This window comes from Acanthopagrus latus, chromosome 6, assembly GCF_904848185.1.
Source record: "Acanthopagrus latus isolate v.2019 chromosome 6, fAcaLat1.1, whole genome shotgun sequence".
In the NCBI taxonomy this organism is placed as follows: domain Eukaryota; kingdom Metazoa; phylum Chordata; class Actinopteri; order Spariformes; family Sparidae; genus Acanthopagrus; species Acanthopagrus latus.
This window is the reverse complement of record NC_051044.1, coordinates 5,714,453-5,729,286: the sequence shown is the minus strand read 5'-3', so window position 1 is coordinate 5,729,286 and position 14,834 is coordinate 5,714,453. Positions and strand designations below refer to the sequence as shown.

General features: G+C 42.1%; 1 protein-coding gene and 1 long non-coding RNA gene across 2 annotated transcripts; both read right to left on the bottom strand.

The window, feature by feature from the left end:
• Positions 1-2,836: 2,836 nt before the first annotated feature.
• Positions 2,837-5,459, bottom strand: LOC119021280. Its single transcript, XR_005075511.1, has 3 exons — positions 5,002-5,459; positions 4,172-4,353; positions 2,837-3,738 (listed from the first exon to the last, which is right to left on the bottom strand). It is a non-coding gene; the product is annotated as an uncharacterized LOC119021280 (long non-coding RNA).
• A 1,600-nt stretch (positions 5,460-7,059) lies between these two features.
• On the bottom strand, positions 7,060-14,567 carry gpr37l1a (G protein-coupled receptor 37 like 1a). Its single transcript, XM_037101946.1, has 2 exons — positions 13,720-14,567; positions 7,060-9,329 (listed from the first exon to the last, which is right to left on the bottom strand). Exons 1-2 carry the CDS (start codon positions 14,548-14,550, stop codon positions 8,307-8,309), a joined length of 1,854 nt encoding a protein of 617 aa, XP_036957841.1. The 5' UTR covers positions 14,551-14,567; the 3' UTR covers positions 7,060-8,306.
• Positions 14,568-14,834: the final 267 nt, after the last annotated feature.

Sequence of the window (14,834 nt, the reverse complement as noted above, 5' to 3'; positions counted from 1 at the left end):
GGAGGCAGACGGTGTCGGTGAAGGAGCTTCTGCCACCTGTGAGGAAGACGACGGTGATGATGATGGAGGAGACATCCTGCATGTGTTTATTAAGGAGCGAGAAGGGAGAGGCATCATTCAGTATCGGCATTCATCAGTATTTTGTTTGTTTTAGTTGTCGTTATCTATCTCCCTGTTAGTTGTCCTTGAAAATGTGTGAAAACTACATTGAGAGCGACTTAAAACTGGAGTCAGATTCCTTGTGTTTGTCTGATAAAGCCGACTCTGCATCTGAAGAAGCATTTCATCTTCGGTTAAAGCGTCTGTTGTTCATGTCCTTTCAGATTTTGGCTTTTCATGCGTGAGCTCCGCCAAGTTAATGAAAACACTGTTTGCTCAGGATTGAAAGGGACCCCCAGAGTTTATTTGTAGGCTCCACTGATGTTTCCCATGTCCTCTTGAAGAGCTCAATGAGGAAGTGGTCCGGGCAGTCCACCCCCAGCCTGCTGCTGGGACGTGACCGCAGAACAAACCGCTTCTGTTTTCTGGTGACGGGGGACACGGAAGCATCCGGAGCTTCTGGTCCTGATGGGAAGCTTAAAGCCTAAAAGTCTCTGCAGGACTCAAGACATCAAGCGGGGACGGACTGGGTCTTCTGTGGGATCCCTGAGGCTCATAGAAGGATTAATACAACATGTAAAGATAGTCGATTATAAGTAAAAGCACAGGATTTTTAAAAATCTTACACTGATTTCATCAAACTAAACCAACTAAATCACAAATCTAATACTTGCAGTCAGTCTCCAACAGACTTGTCTAGCTAATTTAATCAATTAAAGCTTTTTGAGTGTTTGTTAGCTTTCAAAACCTTTTGTACCCAGAGATGGTAACAATAATGGTTCAAAAATGATGTGAAATTGCATATTTTGTATTTCAAAATGTAAAATTAGTAACATTTTAAGTGATACAACTTTTAATAAAACTTAAATTTGTGGGAAAAATGTGCATATTTTCTTTGTTTTTGATGAGAGAACTGAAATCAGTCCCACGTCTGTGTGGTTAGTATGAAGCTAGCGTCAGGATGTAATTAGCCTAGCTTAGCATAAAGAGTGGAGGCAGGTGGAAAAGGTTAGCTTGGGTCTGACAAAAGTTAAAAACTACATCAACAACACAACTACAGTGCGACCTGTTGTATCGATTAGATACATATAAAACTGATATTCAACATGAAATCAGATCCAAAATGGTGGCCAGCTGCTGGAGCCCGACTCTTGCGCACCCAAATCTGGAGATTTATGTTTAGACGGTCAGACATTTTGTGGGCATTACAGGACATAATCACACAGTCAAAGCTTACAGCGTTAATACTCGACAGAAAACAAACAGAAAGTCCTCTGCGTGTCCTCAGCAACCACTCAGACTGCTGCTGCCTCGTGCTGGCTCGGCGTCAAGTCAACAGAGAGCTCCGCTGGTGGACTGTTAGCATCGCTGATTAGCACCAGGCTGTCGTCGTGGCGATGGCTGCTGCTAACAGACATTGTGCTGTGTATTTCCTGGTCCTGCTGAGACTGTAGGCAGAGCAAGTCAAGTATAAATAATAACTGTCAGAGCTCACAGCGGAGAGCTTGCACATCAGTACAACGAGCCACAAATGCACTTTTTATTTTGAAATGTTGCGTGACATATCCATTCTGCAGAACAAGTCTATCAGCTGATCCAGTAAACTTGATATTCAGTGTCATGACTGTCCCCCCCAGTCAGTTTATGATGAGATGGGAATGTGACTCAGAAATCAACTTTTTCCTACAAATAGCACCTTTAATAAATGATCCACTTACTACATGTTTATGTTTTATTCATCGGTGCTTAATCAATAAATGATTGCTCCTGTAATTTCACCTAATACACTAACTTAAATGATCTGCTATGAGATTTCAGATGTATTTGACAGATCTTATATTGATTCAGGCTTTAAATCGTCATCAAGCAGCAATGAAATATGCGTGTTTGTAACTTTTGAAGAGTGTTGGTGGATGTTTTAGCTGCAGAGGAAATTAAGTTCCTGCCTGCTGCTGGGCCGATAAATTTTCATGGGAGCTGTAGTTCTTTGTGTGCTGACAAATAAATTGTCGTTCAGTGACTAATGAAAAAATGAGAGCGTGCGCTGCATCTCAGAGTCTAGACTTCAGCTCTCTGGAGACCTTAAATCTCACACTCCTCCACACCAGGAAATAAAGTGCATCATAAACTGTGATAGGGAGCCAGTTAGGACACGGTCTCCGGCTTCTGTGCTGGCTTCATGAAACCTATCAGCAGTGATTCAATGTAAGTACGCTCACTTTCCATTTTCTGCTGCTTTATACTTTCGCTCCATGACATTTACTCGACGCTCTAGTTACTGCTGACTCAGCAGATTGCATGCTGCATCACAGCCAAAGTAACACAATATTTAAATCTATATAAATAAATGTATTTCATTTGATTTAATTTGTATTTTCTGAACATCAGATCTGATAATTGGTCGACCCACAGAGAACAGTTTATACATACATGGAAACATGCATCATTTACTATTACTCGTACTTATAATTCTTTATTTTCAGGTACTTTAAGACTTTTACTCAAGTATGTAATATTTTAACAGAACATCTTTACTTTTACTTAAACATAACTTATCAATCAAACTTTACTTTTGCCTTGATAAGAGTAATCACATTACCAGGTTTGCGAGGGTCACTTTGAAAATGTTAGTTACTTGTTACCTTTGTTCAGTGATGTAATCCAAGCATCACAATGTTGAATTAATGCAACCTGATTACTTTCTGTTGTGCAAATAAAAGACAAGAAGAGAAGAAAATGTCTGCAGCTCGACTTTATTTAATCTTTATAACGATGTGTTCTGTAAAAACACACACTCTCCTGTTTGGTTTGTTTTGGTTGTGTGAGACTCGTGAAGTGTTTGTCATGTGATGGTATTTTGAATTTGTGATCCTGCCTGTAATCACCCTGTTATACTGAATGTATCTGTAATCTAATTATGTCTTCTTCTTTTTTCCCTGTAACTTGTAACCAGAATACAGACACAGAACTGAAGAAGCCTCCTGGATGAGAGGTGAAACCAGTCGAGGACACAGAACTCTTTTGCATCCTAATCTTGTAATCCTGTTAGATGTATTCTGTTACTAGCCGGGCTGCACATCAGCAGAGCTCCTCCGACCCTTCACGTCTGTCTTTGTGGTGGGAGGAAGCTGGCCGAGCACCTGAAGGAGCCGACTTTGGCCCCAGACGGGTTCAAACCCGGGACCTTGTTGGTTTTTCGGCGGTGTTTCTGACGTGCTGCTGCGTCGCAGCTGGTTGTCAGGGTTTTGGCTTATCTCGGCGCAGCGCAGCAGTTCTTCCTCCCCTGCATCTCTGCCCTCTTTCTTCTCTCCTCTCTTCAGTGACTGGGGCAGCTGGTGGGAGGTGGTGGGTGTTGTGTAGCTTAGCAACTCCCTTGGTGGATGGCGATTGATATGCAGCTTTGTTCGAGTGTCTCTCTCTCCGAGCCAGAGAGGGGGACGCCTGAACAAAGCAGGCCTTATTGAAGCTTCCCCTCCTCCTCCTCTTTGCCCAGGCACGACAACGTGGGAGGACAAATATTTCAGCTCAAAGGAACCGAGATTCAAACTTACAACAGCGGCCCAGAAAGTGTAACTCAGGGGGGCTGCAGACATCTGTGAAGGGCCTCCAGGTGTCCCCGGAAAAATGAATGTATCAGACCTGCACATTATTCAATGAAGAAGTTTCCAGTGTTACAAACTTTTTTTCAACAAGTAAACAATCCTACTGCTGCTTTCTAGGATCTCTGTGATGATCGACCTGTTTATCCTGTGTGTCGTTTTCGAACATCTGCTGCTTCTTGTTTGACTGAGATTTCTGTAGTTTTTAAACGTGGCCAGATGCTGTTTAAGAATAAAGCCTGAAATTCGATGTGCAGTCAATACCAAGCTTAAATCTCCACACACTCTGCCTTGTTAAAGGAACATTTTGTGAAAATACTTCTTATGATTCCGATCAGTTTCCTCTCTGTGATTTGCCTTCATGAACAGACGCTGGACTGATGAGCTGAATATTCAGAAAAAAGTTGCAACTAAAAAGAAAAAGAAAAAGAAAACTGACCCACCCTATCCCAAAGCTAATCAAGAATGAATACCTGCTCGAGATTTCCTCCAACTCGAGCCAACAGCAGCTGAGTGTCGGGACAAACGCCCGTCTTCTGGTCCCAGAGGACCGAACATGAGCCGGCTCTGGCCCGACCACAGCTGTCAGGTTTGGCTCAGCTCTTCGGGGAGTTTTGGGCTGAGAATCAGCTCCTTTTAGCCGTCCTCACAGCAGCTGTGGATCAGAACCAAGTGAACTTAACTGGACTGATTACAGCGACTCACCATGCGGTCTGATGGTGAAAGGAGGACGTTTAAATCAGGAGTGTGTGCCTACAGCATGTAGCTGTGATGTGGGGCATGTTTTCATCCGTTCTTTCCTCTCTCTGTAAATTTCTTACTCCCAAACTGACGCTGTGATCCAACACACAGAAATCAATAAAACTCTTGTCTATTACTGATGATGAAGTTCTTCTACAAAGCACAGATTTTCTTGTGGAATCTGCAACAATGAGTTTCTTTAATTACAATTAAGCAATTAAATTATACACCTTATGTGGGTTTGTCAAAGTTAAATAACTGAGATGTTCAGTGGCATGAATGTTTGCTAAAAAGTAAAAGGGTTTAAAAGAAAAAAGTCTTTTATTTTGTCCTCAACATGCACTTTTAGGCGATGTGACAGAGGCATCGAATGAGGTAGATATTTATGGTGAGCGCATAATAGCAAACCCAAAGTGATTTCATCTCGTTTGTAAACATTATTCGATGAAAGCTATTTTTTTGGGACATTTTAACAAAAGATAGAGGGGAAAATCATCCACTCAGACAGTGATGTCGTCGTGTCCACGGTGTAAATTATGGCATTTATACAACTTTTGTTCACCTGAAAATGTGTCCGGTCATTTTAGTTTCGTTGTATGTTTGTGTTTTCTGGGTTTTGCGGCGTCTTCCCTCCTGATCGTCCCTCCACACCTGTTTTCTCTCGGATTAATCAGCCCAACATGTTACCTGAGTTCTTCCTCAGTCTGCTCTGCCTCCACACCTGCACTGCATCTCCCTCATTAACCCTTCTGTCCAATCAGCACCTTCCCTGTTTCAAGTGTTTCTCTGTTCATTTCCCTCACCTGTGTTTCTCTGCCTGACTCCACCTGCACCTCATCATTAGTGTAGTTTGTATTTAAGTCCAGCTTTCTGTTAGCTATAGTTTCCCTGTTCCTTGTGTTACCTTAATCTTGAATAAACCTCATCCAACGATCTTCCTGCCTCCCCTTTATTATATTTGGGTCCATCCTCTCTGCTTCACCATGACGCAGAGGAGAAAAAAAATACTTCCTCCCAAACTATCAAGATACAATAAGATCTGCTTGCAGAAATAAGTGTACGGATGTGAGAAGGTGACTTTTAGCAGCACATTTTAATATCTTGAACATGCAGGTTATTAAGTTTGAAGTCCCAAAAGATATTACTTTTTAAAAATAATATTATATAAGCAAGAGATCCAAGCAAGCCGAGATCCTGGAACTTTATCCATATATTATCTATCTCACACAGACGATAACGATAAGATAATATAATAATATAATGTAATATGTGGCTTGACTTTGTAAGATAGATAATTTATGGTTCAGGATAAGATCTCATGCTCATAAGATCACATAAAAATCACATATTTGAGACCTCAGGGCTTCCATAGGAATAAATAAAAGGGAGGAAAAACCCTTAAAATTAGTTGAATAAGCAGCGAATTCTTGTCTGCGCTCCCCGGCAACTGGTCACAGAGCGACTGTTATTATGTCTGCAGAAACTCAAAGGCCAACAGTTATTGTGAAGCTGTGACCTTCAATAATTGAATCATGACAAAAAAAGGAGCGTCACAGTTCACATCAACAGCTTTCTGCTCCGGTGGGTGTTGAGCATTCCTTCCAGCGGAGATCAGAGTATGACACAAACCGTCTCTGCTGCTCAGAAAATACAAAATAATCCACACGCAGATTCTGTTCAGAGCTCAGATGGAACAAATGAAGTTCTCCACTATCAGAGAACTCTCCCCTCTTGGTTTTTCATCCCCCCACACTTTTTTTTTTTTTGTTGTTGTTTCTCTATTGTTTTTCCTCTTTTCTGTCTTTTCTCTCTGACTTTTCTTTGTGCTCCTGCTCAGCTACTTAACATTTGACTTCGCTCTGAGCCGGAGCTGGATGTCTGCTGGATGTCTCCAATCAAATACTTCAAAACAAAATATCAGCCTGATGACAGTCTGCAAGAAAAGTATTAAGCTTTAGTTTGTCAGGTGGTAAACTTAGAGGACTTTCTTGCTATTTAATTCGAGACCCATAAACACTACAATTAGTTAAGAGGAGCCAATTTACAGGATTTTCCTTATCAAGCAGACCAAAACCAGCTTAGACCCTCTGATGCTGTTCAGTGCTTCTCACTTAAAGGTCCAATCTGTAAGAAACTTCATGGCATTTCCAACTCGTCAAATACTGAAGCTTTGGGTTAGTCGATCCAGCAACCAAACTCAGTATTTGTTGAGTTGGGAATAAAACTCAGTAATTATTTTATTTCCTTACACAATCAACCTTCAAGACATAAATCATTGAAAATGTCTCACAAATATGTTTTAATTTTGCTTCAAGCTTCCCCATCAGCAGAGGCCCCACAGTCCCCTTAATTCAATCAAGCCTAATCCAATATTAAACTCAATAGTCTTTCATCACCTTAAGTTTTAAACCACCCACAGCTGCTCAGGATCCTCGTCAAACTGTACTCACGCATAGATACCAGCCACCTACACATGCCAGATTTTTTTTCATCAAGATCTATGAATTATTCTCTGAGGAATTAATGAGAAAGTTGAAAAATGTGGTAAGTTGCCACGTTAAAGTCTGGCTCTGTCCCTTTATCCAGATGAGAGGTTACTGGGGTCTCCTCTGAGCTGAGAACATCCTCCTTCCCTCGCAAGTTTTGTGGTAATCTGTTCAATTGTGTTTTGTGTAAACCTGCTGACAAACCAACCAACAAATGAACAAAGGTGAAAATATGACCCTCATGGCAGAGTGGAGAAAACAATAGCTCCCTGAAACAGTTGATCCTTGTAGTTTTTAGCTAACATTAATCAAAAAGTTGTTGGGGACTATTTTTTAACCTACACCTGGCGCCATATTGAGTATTTTCCAGTATGGTTTACGTGGTATTGAGTCAAACTCAACTTCCACGTGAGTGTTCATCATATTGAACGAACATGTCATCCAGTGCAACAACAGTGTGGCTCATTCATGTGTTTTTTTTAATATTTCATAGTGCTACGACACAAAGGAAGAAGATAAATCAGGTTCTGACTCACACACACAGTGTTAGTAGCTGATGGTCTGTACATGAGATGTGTTGACATGTAGAAAAATATAGAATATCATCTGACTTAGAAATCCATTAGTTTTGACAGGAAATAAAAAAAATCAAAACCAAGTCATAAAAAAAAAATGTGTAAACACCTAAATTCATACTCAAAATGAAAAGTAAAGTTTCATACATTGAACGTTTTGTGAAAAGAATAATAATTTCTATTCTGATGATTAGAATAAAGTGCTCTGAAAACAGAGTTCACCAACAGCAGGTTAATAAAATACAAACACACTGAGGCAGTTATTCACAGAGGATGCAATTTTTCCTTGAAGAAAATCTAAACTTTACTCAACCTGAAGTAATAAAACAGGTAAAAAAAAAAAAAAAAAAAGTGACTCGTTTCACGAGGCATCAAAGTTTGATTGATCTCCAACATCTCATCCCATCCTGTGTGAATCTGAACGATGAATGAGCAGTGACAGCAAAATCGTGTTTGAAAAACAAAAGTTCACAGCAGTCTGTCAGTCTGCCGACACAAGTCTCAACGCGTCTACACTTTCAGTTTAAAACTCAGATTATCCAGTGTTTCTGTCTAATACAGTACTCAGAGAAGATAGTGCTAACATCCTGATGAGCATTAGAAAATTATCAACTATAAAATGTATCCAAAAACAAACAAACAATAACAGTGTTTTAATCCATCACAGGTGGACAAACCTAAAAAAAAAAGACATTCTATATTGTTTATAATCGTCTAACTCTAGTCAGTTTCTGCTGCTACAGTCGCTCCAACCGTCAGTTCAGACACACTTTAAGGTCGCAAGAGACTAAATGCAGTTCTGGACCTCAACAGGGCGTCCCGAGAACTACTGAGGAGTCTTTCGCTCTGTCGTAGCAGACCGCCGGCTCCGTCGCCAACATGCTCTTCGTCTCCTCCTTGCTGGAGGGAGACAGGGAGGACGGAGAGGGCGACGTGGGCGAGGACAGGTTGGAGGTGGCGGTGGTGGAGGCGGATGAGGATGAAGAGGAGTTGCCGTCGGGGAGGCACTCTTCGCAGCAGCAGCAGCAGCAGTCCATGAAGGCCTGACCCAGCGAGCGACACAGGAACAGCAGCAGCACCGGCGTCAGCGAGCAACGCATGAACAGCAGGAACTGTCCAATCAGGCCCAGAGCCGGCAGGACCAGAGCCGGGAGCGCCGCGGAGACGTGGGCCGAGATGTACGCCAGGGTGATGTTACAGATGCTCTCCGGCAGGTTGCACGTGACGTACAAGATGGTGAGCGCCATCACGGTGGAGCGCAGCCTATGTTCCCTCACGTGCTGCTTTTTCTTCGCGGAGGAGGAAGACGAGGAGGAGGAGGAGGAGCATCTGATCATCTTTTCGCCGCCGGGCTTCTGCGGCACACGTTGCGATAACACCTGCCGCGTCACCAGGTCGCAGGCCAGAGTGAAGAGCAGCGGCAGACAGATGTAGCACCCAAAGAACCACCACATGCGGGCCTCGTGGTAGGTCAGCACCAGAGCGTAGATGCTGTCTGGGAGCTCGGCAGACGGCTCGCGGACACAAACGTCCACTTTAAATTTGTCTGTCCGGCCCCTCAAGGCCGCCAACAGGGAGCCTCCTGGCTGGCTCTGCTGCAGGTCAGTGGGCAGCAGTGGCAGGCTGACGGTCTCCTGGAGGAGCTGCCACAGCAGCAGCTCAGGGGCGGCCAGCACCATGGAGCCCACCCAGATCACCAACAGCTTGGACAGGATGGACTGGCAGGGCTCCACCTTCGGCGTCTGAAGCGGCGCGGGGCCGGTGGCTGCATGGAAACGATCAATACTCAGAGCGCAGAGGCTGAACGTGGCCACACCCAGAGAGGTCACCTGACAGAGGAATGACAGAGAGGCGTGGGAATGAAGGTCAATGACAAGTTTCAAGAAAAAAATCATTGGATCAGGTATAAATATAAGTAAAAAGGGCACCAGTGTGCAGAAAGTCACAATGCTTTCATGGTGAAACAGTTCATCCAAACCCTTCTCTGGCATGTAGGCAGTCTGTGAGGCGCTTCATCGCATTTTCTCCAGGTCTCAGGAAAAACTACAGGGCACTTAAACATGTTTAATCAACCACAGAGGCATCTAAGAGGGCACTTCTGCAGTCTCCTCTTTTTAAACACTGTGGAGGCACAAATCCTTCAAGTCTGCAGCAAATGTTTAACTTAGTTCCGGCATAAAACTGCCACTAAATCCAAACTTTCTTAAGCGAACTACGTCCTGAGATTCGTATTCATCTAAACTAAACCTCGCTCTCATAAAGAAAGAGAAGTGTATTTTCTAAAAATCAGAGGAATGAATCAAAGCTTAGTCTGCAAACAAATCACAGAACCAACTGAATCCATCCAGAATTGACCCACAATCCAAAAGTGATTGAAGAAACTATGACCCTGTTACTCAAGATAATCCACAGAGCTTCTGTGTAAGAAGTTTCACGTAGAGACTATTTCTATCAAATTACAACTACTTACAGGTTTGTGAATTATCATAAATATCATACCAGGTCATGATTTCTGAGTTTTTCAAAGATATCTTTTTTTTTTTTTTTTTGGTGCGCTGTAGTTTTAGTTTTATACTGGAGAGCAGGCAGACATCTCTATTGTTGACATCTCCATAATCTAGATGGATAAACAGAACTACAACTCTAAAGAAGAATATATATTTTTGATTTCGGTGAGAACTTTCCTCCCACCGGATTCATTCATGCTGCCGATTCCAGTCAGACGTGACCTGTTAGCTCAAATGAGACAACAAAACAACCCTCCATGCAGACTAAATCACACACAGGAAGGTGTTTTGTTTTGTCTTACGGAACAGATTGAAGGCTTTCCTCTGCCTTCTCTGCCTGCAGCCTGTAGGTGAATCAGCCAAAGCTACAGCCGTAAGACGCCTGGTTATAAAGAACAGCCTCAGAATACAGAAACAGGGGAATAAAAGGAGCCACAGGGGGAAAAGAGAGCCATTATGTCAGAGCAGCTCTCCGCCTGCAGACTGAAGACAGTTATTGCTGCCTCGTGCACATTAAATTCCGTGGTTTTGGCCCAAAACACAGACTATCATTACAGAGGCTTGTCCTCCCTCTGTGGGTGCTTAATGACCTCAAACAGTTAAGACACAACTCAAGATAATTAACGGAGAGCTCTAATTAGCATGAAAATAGTTTAACTAACAGAGCACTGGGGCAGCTGGCAGCCTGACCTGCTTTCAGCTCCGCTCAATGCAACACTCGGAGTACAAACTGCTCAAAAACGTTAATTAATTAGCAAGAAATGCATCCATTAATTAGCATGAAAATAGGTGCGGCAGCGGAGAACAGAGGAGGCCGGCAGCCTGACCTTGTTAAAGACGGCCTCACACAAGCTGTTATTACAAATTAGTAAAACTCCACTTCAGTGATTTAGAGCTCTGTAGGCGTTCGGAGACACAGACAAGGACTCCACAGGCCGGCAGGGACCGAAGGAGCCAATGAAAACCCAACAGAGAGTAATCAAGAGGCTGTGAGAGCTCCGCATTATTACTCTGTGAGAGTCACTCAGCGCTAAACTGAGCTGCTCACTGGCTGAGCTCCGAAATAACAATAATAATAATAATAATAATAATAATATTAATATCAAAAGTAAGGGGATAGGAGTCATTATTATACTGAGAGCTGCAACAATCAGTCAGTTATTAGATTTGTCGACTAATTGCCAATTATGTTCATAAATTATGACGTGCTGATGTCATTTTTCAAGCAAGAATACCACGAAAATTGCAGTTTTTAATTAAGATTAAGATTTCCCATTTTTGACTATTTAATAATGTTAGGTGAACATTTGGGGCATTCTGACTGTTGCTCAGAACAGTTTTCTGACATTTTATGGACCAAATGATACTAAATAAACCATAAAAGTTAGAGAGGCTGATTATTTGATAATCAAAATAATCCCTAGTTTTTATGTAATTGTTTTATATATGTCTAAAGGCCAAATCAGTGATTGAAGGCAGTGATGTGATGTAACTACATTTACTCAACTACTAGTTTGGATTATATGACACTTTTACTGGATTATATAGAAAAAATATAAGGAGTTATTTTATTTAACAACAGGAATGTCCTCGTTAGAGCTGAAGCAGTTACTTGATTGATTGATTGATTGATTAATTGATTGATTGGTTACTCTAATCATGATAATTAAGCAAAACCTGTGACAAAATTACAAGTTCCTGGTGTTCAATTGTGAGGATTTCCTGCCTTTGACAGTCTCTCAAACCACTGTGAACTGAATGTTTTGGACTCACTAACACCTCCTCTTCCACGATGACAGGAAGCAAATTAAAGGGAGGAAACACCAAATCCTCTTGAAGAATCACTGGGTCTCAAAATGAAGGCGGTGGGTGAAAAATCCCTCGACTTCTGAAGCATACAGTACAATTTTTTTTAAAACTGCTGCTGTTCCATCCTGAGCTGATGTTTTGTACTGTTCTCCTGTTTTTTGTAAGAGGGAGGAACGATGTTATTTTCATAAGTGGTACTCAGTTTAGATCTCTGCACTTTAAGTAAACATCCCAGTTCCTGGTAACTATCATTCTGTGGTTCATTGTTTGCTTCTGTGATCTGGAGAAGAAGAGTGGCTTCATGTGGGGCCCCGCCAGCCTCCCCCGACGGTTCATAACAGACCGCAGAAGAGGCCAAACGGACCATAACAGCACGTTTGTTGAAAGTAACGACTGCACTGAGTCTGAAACTGAGAAGCAACAGGACACAAACAGGCCATTCATCACACGCCTGGACGTCCCTCTATTAAACTGGAAACACTTACAATGAGTTTAACATGAGCGTGTAAAAACAGGGCTGACAGTGTGACGGCTGAAATTAATTATCATCACATTAACTTGTTTGTTTGAACTGTTTGACTTGTTTGACATCTCCTCACTGACATCTGCGTTTTGGATCAGATACAAAACACTTTGAGTCTTTTAGTTTGGCGGTTTGTTTAGTTTATGCTGAGAGTTAACAAGTGATTAAATAAATAGTGATGAAGTGATAACTCAAAGATGTCACTTTTTAGTTGATGGATCTCTCAGTTTGGGCAATTAAACAAAAAAATGTATACGATCAATTTAAAACATCACTGGAATAAAGAATCTTTAATTTGCACGTCTGGGTTAATCTGTGAAACCTCGGCAGCAGCTGTTGCTATAGTTACCTGTTGATCACCACAGGCACTGATTTAGAAAGGTATACGATAGGGATTTATTTTAATGGAAAAAGAAAGATATCTATCTTTTTATTATTATTTTATCTCCACGGAGGAGGTCATGTTTTCACCTGAGTCCACTTGTTCGTCGGTTGGTTTATCAGCAGGTTTAAACAAAAACTACCGAACAGATTTCCACAAAACGAACGTGGCTGGATGATGAGTCTCAGCCCAGAATGGACCCGATAACCTTTGGCGTGGATCCAGATGAAGGGATGGATCCTGGAATTTTTGGACACTTTCCTTAATTTCACGCACATTTATAAATGAATACAAAAGGGGACTGTTGGGTCTTGGCGGAGGTTTGCGCTCTACTGAGTGCTGTTGAAGTTTTACTACATTAACTTTATTTATTTTAAGCTATTTTTATATCATTCATTATTCTATTTCAATAACTTATTTTATAGCTCATATATTATTAATTACCATCATTAATAAATGGTACATTTTGAGTTCATTTAAGTTTAGTGAAGTTATTTCATTGTAAACAAACAATGAAATGCTTAATAAACCATTTAAATGATTGTTTATTGTAAAGATACAACCAATATTGTTGCAGAGTTAATAAATAGCATTTGAAGGCCATTATAAAGTTGCAACTGATGCTTAAATCTTTACAATTGCTTATCAAATGTTTTTTATAGCATTTAATTGTTTATTATCAGTGAATAAAACATTTAACCAAAAAAACATAAGCGTAGCATTTATTAGTGATGGTTACAATGAAATGGTAAATCTGTGTTTGTGTTATTTTGATGTGTTATTTCATATTTCTGTCTTATATCTTATTTCAATTAATTTATTTAAACTTCTGTTTATTTTAATGTTTGATTTTTGTGGCATTTTGAAAACTATTACAGGACAAAAACAAACTTTAATTACTTAACAATAATTTAACTTTTGTCACTTTTCAGCGTCTCTTAAACTCCTGCATCACCTGTCCTGTCAACTAGCCACTAGACCAACTAACCCCTCCTCACCTCCAGGTAGGGCACGAGCCGACAGGACAGGTCTCCCAGCAGCCTCTTCAAGGTGAGCTCGTGGAAGATGACCACGGGCAGACAGAAGAACAGCACGAGGAAGTCCCAGAGCGCGAGCCCGGCCAGGATGCAGTTCCACGTGCTCTTCAGGTAGAAGTTGTGCCACACGATGCACATGAGCGCGAGGTTCCCCACGATGCCCGCCGCGAACAGCACGAGCGCGAGCAGCATGACCGCGTACGCCCAGTAGGACCCGTCGGTGACCGGGAACAGCGGGTTCAGGAGCCCCGACCCGCGGCCGGACGACGCGTTACCCGGCGGGGCGGAGGTGGCCCGACCGGACCGCGGGGTGGTGAAGTACCCGCTCGGGTCGTCGAACCGCCTCGGATGCCCGATGTTGTTACTCGGTGTTTGCGGGTCTCTCTTCCCAAAACTCCGGTCTTTGGCTCCTCGGGCGACTCGTTTCAGGTCACTTCCAGGAGAAGTCCCGTCCAGGGAGAGGGACTCCTTTGTGTCCCCGGCATCCTGCACCTCAGACCCGGACTGAGACTCCCGGGCTGCGTGGACGTGACGGAGCTCCGCGGTCCGCAGAAAGAGGAGCAGGAGGAACCAGAGCGGGCTCATTGTTTTTTGTTTTTGTTTTGTTTTTTTACCGTTTAACTGACTGGTCCGTGTTTTCTGTCTCCTCCACAGACATCTGACTCCACACACTAAAATGTCCACACGACAGTTCCGAGTCCCGGTCCAGCCTCCCTCTGGTCCTGATGGAGAAGTTTGGAGTCTGCGGCGCACTTCAGCTGCTGTTATCCTCCGACACCACCAGGCCTCCATACAACACAGCTGCTTCCGGTTAGACACTTCAAAATAAAACTAAACGGAAGTAGATCATGTTTCAGGTAAATAACTAATTCAGGGTTACAAAAAGTAGAGACAAAGAGTCATACTTGAGTAAAAGTAAAGATATTGTGTTAATATATCAGTTGGTAAAAGTTAGTCACCCATAAGATAAGTAATTGAGTAAAAGTATCTGGTACAAAGTATTAAAAGTCTAACAAATTGAGTGTTCTATCAGTCATGAAGGCAGGATTTGTTGTATTTAGACATTAGTTTTACTT

Coding starts and splice junctions, on each gene's coding strand:
- gpr37l1a (XM_037101946.1), bottom strand. CDS start 14,550: ATGGAGGCCTGGTGGTGTCGGAGGATAACAGCAGCTGAAGTGCGCCGC. Junction 9,330..13,719: donor GGCTCGTGCCCTACCTGGAG/GTGAGGAGGGGT, acceptor TTCCTCTGTCAG/GTGACCTCTCTGGGTGTGGC.